The 6,930-nt window shown below is 37.3% G+C and overlaps 1 protein-coding gene across 1 annotated transcript in view; it reads right to left on the bottom strand.

The window, feature by feature from the left end:
• The window catches only part of ACADL (acyl-CoA dehydrogenase long chain), a 99,456-nt gene that overhangs the window by 30,326 nt on the left and 62,200 nt on the right, over positions 1-6,930 (bottom strand). Inside the window, exons 6-8 of the mRNA XM_007934538.2 lie at positions 4,650-4,814; positions 3,950-4,051; positions 2,895-3,008 (exon numbers count right to left, since the gene is read on the bottom strand). Of these exons, the coding sequence (XP_007932729.2) occupies positions 2,895-3,008; positions 3,950-4,051; positions 4,650-4,814 (381 nt within the window). The remainder of the gene's footprint in view (positions 1-2,894; positions 3,009-3,949; positions 4,052-4,649; positions 4,815-6,930) is intronic.

Here is a 6,930-nt window from a genome sequence, read left to right as displayed (position 1 = left end):
GAGGTAAATGTTTAACTCACATGCCTGTACTTTGTTTGGCTGGAAACCACAGTTGTGGGTTCAATTCCAGACCTGAAGGGCTCAAGCTGCTTTTTAAACCTTCAAAATGGTGGCACCCTCCGGACTGGCAGAAGTCCACAGTTCAGCCCACCTTTCTCTTCACCTTCTCTGTTTGTTCCCCAGCCAACGTGCACAGTCCTCCGTGCAGTCCCTGGCTAGAAGGGTGCTTTTTAGGTTAATTCTTAGGTCCTACCACCACTCGGTAATCTCCATGCTGTTTGTGCCGTTAGGATTGCTCAGGAACGCTGCCAGACCACAGCTCCGTGTGTCTCCTTTTTTGGTATTTTCATGCAAATTCTTCTGCTAGTTAGGATTTAGTCCACTTCTATATCTTTCCCTTTAATGCTCAGGGGTCCAAGATTATCTTCTGTGTCTGTGTTAATTGGTTTCCCTTTTTTTTTGTTGGAGAGGGTCTGCACAGTCTTTCTGCCTAGTCCGCCGTCTTGCCGGAGTCCCCGGCCAATTGTTTTTGGTACAGTATGATAGTTGGAGCTGTTTGTCAACTTGGCTGAACCACAGTTCTGTGTGGTTTAAGCAATTGTGATGTGGTTATTCCCATGATGGGATCAGATGAATATGTTTTGAGCAGTCAATCCATTGAAAGGGAGTTTCTCTAGGGGTATGGTTTGCTTCCAGTATATTTATGGACATCCTGGAAAAAGAGACATTCTTCTGTGGATCGGGATTCTGTTGCAGTGCCTACAACTGTCCGTGAGCAAACAATCCACCATTCGGCCTGGAGATTTTGGATTCGTCATTCATTCGAGTCAACGGCCAGTATACTGCCTGTCAACCTTGAGCTTCTCAGTCCCTGCAGCTGTAAGAGTCGGGAAAAGCCTCTAGCTTGATGTTTGATCCAAGAATTTTGGACTTGCCAGCTTCTATAAGTGTATGAGCCATTTTCTTAAGATAAATTTCCTTTTCTCTCTCTATATAAGCTTTACTGGTTTTGTTTCTCTAGAGAACCCAGTCTGACACATACAGTGACTCAGTGTATTCCTTCCATCTTCTTTTGATTTTTCCTGCATTGTTCAATAATTTGCCCATAGAATCTTTCAATATTGCAACTCAAGCCTTCAATTTTTTCTTCAGTTCTGTCAGCTTGAGAAATACTAACTATCATATTCCCTTGTGGTTTTCTAACTCCAGGTCTTTTCAGATTTTATTAAAAAAATAATAATAATTGACTTTGTCCTCTTGAGCTGCTCTTGGAAATCTTCTGTTCAGCTTTTTTATCTTGTAATTTCTTCCATTTGCTTTAGCAACTCTCCGTTCATAAGCAACCTTCAGAGTCCCTTCTGACATCCATTTTGGTCTTTTCTTCCTTTCCTCTCTTTTCAATGACCTTTTGCTTTCTTCATGTATGATGTTCTTGATATCATCCCATAATTTGTCTGGTTTTCGGTCATTGGTGTTAAATGCATGAAATCTATTCTTCAGATGGTCTCTAAGTTCAAGGTCATATTTTGGCACTTGTGGACTTGTTTTAATTATTTTCAGCTTCAACTTGAGTTTCCATATGAGCAATTGATGGTCTGTTCCACATTCAGCTCCTGGGCTTGTTTTGGCTGAAGATATTGAGCTTCTCCATCACTTCTTTCCATCAGATGTAGTTGATCTGATTCCTGTATATTCTATCTGGTGAGATCCACATGTATAGCCACTGTTTACGTTGTTAAAAAAAGGTATGTGCAATGAATAACTCATTGGTCTTACAAAATTCTATCATGAGATCTCCAGTGTAACTCCTATCACCAAGACCATACTTTCCAGTTACTGGTGATTCTTCTTTGTTTTCAGCTTCACATTCCAATCACCAGTAATAATCAATACATCTTGATTGCATGTTTGGTCAATTTCAGACTGCAGAAATTGGTAAAAATCTTCAACTTCCTCATCTTTTGCTTTGGTGGTTGGTGTGTAAAATTTGAATAATAGTAGTATTAACTCATCTTTCTTGTAGTGATTACATAGATATTATCCTATCACTGACAGCACTGTACTTCAGGATAGAGCTTGAAATATTTTTTTGTGACTATGAGTAGCATGTCATTCCTCTTCAACTTGTCATTCCCAGCATAGTAGATCATATGGTTGTCTGATTCAAAATGGCAAAATCAGTTAATTTCAGCTAAGTAATGCCTATGATATTGATCTTTATCTATTCCATTTCATTTTTGACAACTTCCAATTTTCCTAGATTCATACTTCGTACATTCCATGTTCTAATTATTAGTGGATGAGTGGTGGACAAAAACACTAATTACCACCAAATATCTTCCTTAGCCTTCAAATCTTTTTCTTCCCTCAGCAACCATTCTTTCTACCCTTCATAGGAAAACTCAAGAAAGAGTTGGCTCCCATATGTATCTTTACTTTTTCATTTCCATTCACTCTTCCACTCCCTGATTTTATTAAAAAATACCAATATAACCTCCATACTATTATATCCAATAGGTACTCTTTGGCTTCATTTTCTTTTCCATCTAAACACCATTTGGCACTACTGTTTCCTTCTTGAAATATTCTCTTTTCTTGGCTTCTGTTATAATTCTTGCCTTGTTTTCTTTCTCCCTTCTAGCTATTCATTCACAATCTCCTTCGTAGGCTCTTCCTTTCTTAATCTACCTTTAAACCTTGTAGTTTTTCTCAGGACTCTATTCTCTGTCATTTTTTGCCTTACTCTAACTCTCTTACTCCCTCAAGGTGATCTCATCCACTTCCATGGCTTCTAACACCACCTAAATGAAAATTACCCCAAATTTATGTTTGGCTTAGACACAATTCAAATGATCAAATTGATATCTACTATGAAAGCATGATGACAAGCTTACCTGTATATGTGCAAGTGTTTTCCCAAAAGCTTTTCTTTGTTTAACGTAGTTCCTGGTTTCTTCAAACATGAATTCACTGGCTGAAATTGCCATTTCACCAATCACTAGCCTTTCCTATAACCCAAAAATTAGGTCTTGAACATTATTCTAATTATAGAAGTTACTACCACATGATTTCAATAATAAATCCCATAAATAATCTTTATAAAACTCCAAGATTATTTTATTTCTTAGCTCTTTAAATCTATAGAGATTTATGATATTATTTTGATGATCTATAAGAATAACTCTCTAAAGAAAACTCTTCATTTTTATGAATGATTGTCCTTACTGCATATCAATATATAATATATAATTTATTTAATATCCTTTTATCTTTCTCATTTATAGATGAGTAAAGAAATTCCATAGTTGTTGATATTTATTTATTTATCTCTGTGTACTATGTATCCTAATGTCTCTTGGAAATGCACATCTTAAAGTGTGTAGTTTAAATTCTGCCTATTAGTGCAAAAGTACCCATAGTCATAGTTACTTTAACCCCATCTTATCATACCCTATTCCATGACAGTGTTCCTGGCTGTTTTTCCTAATGTCATGTTTAGCCCATGCCATGGAAATCACCAAAGGAGGTATACTCCCTTTTATTGACATTTGAGGTTCAATGATCCCTATGAACCTAAATTCCAAAAGGGTGACAAGGCAACCGACCCTTGTGGTTAAAGCTTTTCAGTCAGAACATATCATCTTTTCCCCTTTGATTCAGTTATTATAAAAATGTGCCAAATGCCTTAGCTGACATTTTCTTAAAAGGAACAAAAAGTTCTTGACTTAAGTTAAGAACCTAAAACTATTCCAAAAAGGAATCACAGAGCTAAAACACTTATTTTCCCTACCCCTTTTATAAGCTTTGATTAACTAACTCTGAGTTCAATTAAAATCCTTATTTTTTACAATTTTAAGTTATACTCAAATTATTGGCTAGGTCATAAGTTTTGCATGCATGGATTTTTATAGTCTATGTTATTCTGTCCCAGTTCATTATTTACTCTTACCTGTGGAAGCTCTTGCATGAGGTAATAGAAGCCTTTATTTTCTTCTCCAAGTAGGGCATTAGCTGGCAACCTAATATCGTCAAAGAATAGTTCAGCAGTATCCTAAGAAGCCATAAAATTAAGAAGAGAACAATCTCATTTAAATCTCTCAATAACCTGATTAGGTATTACTCCCACTTAAGAGAAAAACAAAACTGAAGGTAAATTGAAATGGTTAATTACATAGGTAGTAAACCAAGGATTCTAACCCAGGTCTGTCTGATTCCAAAGCTTATGCCTCCCCCTCTACCTACAATACACTATCTTTCTAGCTCTACTATTGTTCGTTTATTTATGTACTGAGAACTAAGGATTTCCAATGTATAAGAAATACACATTTATTTTTGGTAACTGTGTAATACGTAGGAGAAAAAAATATTTCTGTTCTTCATAATTTTTTTCAATTTCCTAAAGAAAGGGTTGATCATGCAGCTGATTTTGCCAATTCTAAAGCACATATCCAGATGCCCTAGATCACTTTCATAGCTGACCACCAGAAAGAGCCATTGTGGTGGTGTAAATGGTGGAATAAACCTCTGAAGAACATACTTCAAGACCTCAGTGTAGAAAGGTTGATTGTTCCACATGTATATTCTCTACACAAGGCATCTATTAGATTGATAATAATCTCATTACCCGAGTATGATTTATTATAGCTTACCTGGGCATTTAATCCCATTTTACATAGCTTTCGTCCCTTGATAAATCCTTTCATCCCATTTTCCACCAAAAAAAGGCTAATGCCATGGGCAGGAGAGCGAGCTTCACGATTTGTGATTGCAACTACAATGACAACATCACTCAGCCACCCATTTGTGATGAATACCTGCAAAACCCCAAATATACTATAATGTACCACAGTAATTCAGGAACATGTGCAAATTATGATTGAGAGAAAGCAAATTCAAGAAGACTAAAACAGACAAGACATGCTTTATACATCTCTCTGTCCCCTATCCAAGTACTCTTGTTGTTAGGTGCCACTGAGTCGATTCCAACTCATAGCGACCCTATGTACGGTAGAATTGAACAACACTGCCCGGTCCTGCCATCTTCAATGCTTGCTATGCTTGAGCCCATCTAAGTATAGGAAGTGTGTAAAGTTACAAAGAAAAAGAAAAAAAAAAATCTTTTATGAGTCCATCCAGACACATCACTGTGACATTTTCTTGTCTTTTTCTTTTCAATATATTTTGAATTATTCTATATTTACATTTTATATCCTGATTTTCTTACTTAAGCTTAATATAATTATTTTCCTAGGAGCTCTGGTAGCATAGTGGCTAAAGCACTTGACTGCTAACCAGAAGGCTGGCGGTTCAAACCCACCAGCCACTCCTCGGAAGGAAGGTTGGGCAATCCTACTTCCGTAGTGATACTGCCTCGGAAACCCAAGGAGGGGTCGCTATGAGTCGGGGCCGACTCGATGGCACATAACAACAACAACAACAATTATTTTCCTAGATTATTGTAAACTATGTGTTGACATTTAAATGGCTGCATATCAGTTCATCTTATTGACATTGATATTTATTTACCCTCCCTTTACTTTTGCTTGCTTTCAGTATTTGTTATTTTCAATAGAGTTTTTGAGGCAGAGTAAATGGTGCCTTTCCTACGTGGTTCTCACAGAAGACTACAACTGAGGAGGTTAGGCTTCCTTAGAAAGCTAGAGTCTTAGGAAAATATGGTTCCCATTTCGTTTTTGGCCAAATACCCCACTCTGTCAAAACGAGCCCCCTCTATACAGAAAGTTAACTAACTTTCTAAATTTTCATTTTAACTGAAGTTAACACCTTGTTTCCATTGGAGGTAGTACCTGCTTATTATAATCCTTAAGAATTCAGACTAATATTTCTTAAAGTATATTTGAAGAACACCAGTCACTCAAGATAGCCTATAAAGAGAAAATTTCTTAGGGCAAACCCAAGATCCATTGCCATCGAGTCAATTCTGACTCATAATGACCCTACAGGACAAAGGAGAACTACCACATAGGGATTCCAAGGGTGTAATCTTACAAAAGCAGACTGCCTCATCTTTCTCTCACAGAGTAGCTGGTGGGTTCAAACCACCAATCTTTTGGTTAGCAGCCCAATGCTTAAACCACTTCACCACAAAAACTCCTTTGTATAAAATACATTATACAAATATACCCTGGTTTTAGAGATTCACAATGTACATCAGCATATCAAAGACTGAAAAGATGTGCACATTTTCCAAATTTATTTGACTACAGGTTTTATTTTGCTGTATAATCATTATGAAACTCAAAACCAAAAAAACCCAAACTCACTGTCGTTGAGTCATTTCTGACTCATAGCAACCCCTCCTCCCTGGGTTTCTGAGGTGATATCTCTGTGCAAGTAGATTGCCCAACCTTCCTTCCGAGGAGTGGCTGAATGCCTTAGGCACTATGCCACCAGAGCTCCCTATTATGAAACTAGGTTATAAAATAACCTAGAAAAGGGAGGCTCAGAAAGTGATCACAGATGATGCCAGTCCACAAACTGTTACCAGCCCCTGACAAAATAAATAGAGAAAATGAAAAAGTTTTGAAACTTTTTTTTTTTTTTAACTGTGATTTGGGTGAAAGTTTATGGAGCAAATTCACTTTCAATACAGCAGTTCACATAAACTTTTTTTCATGACATTGATTACAATTTACTCCAATGCAACAGATCCCCTCCTTCTTCCTCCTGATAGTTAACTCTTCCCTGTGTCCAGCCCTCCATGCACTCCTGCCCTGAGCTGTCTCTCTGTGCATACATAGTCCTTCTTTTCTCCCATGATTGTTCTCTCCAAGGAGTGTATCTACCTCAGGTAAATGTTCAACTCATATGCTTGTCTTTTGTTTGGCTGGAAGCCACAGGTGTGGGTTCAATTCCAGACCTGAAGGGCAGCTAGGGGCCATAGTCTCAGTGGTTCCATCAGGCTCTATC

This window comes from Orycteropus afer, unplaced genomic scaffold (assembly GCF_000298275.1).
Source record: "Orycteropus afer afer isolate SDZICR_OR568_19922 unplaced genomic scaffold, OryAfe1.0 scaffold00002, whole genome shotgun sequence".
Lineage (NCBI taxonomy): Eukaryota > Metazoa > Chordata > Mammalia > Tubulidentata > Orycteropodidae > Orycteropus > Orycteropus afer.
This window is presented reverse-complemented; position numbering and strand designations above follow the sequence as displayed.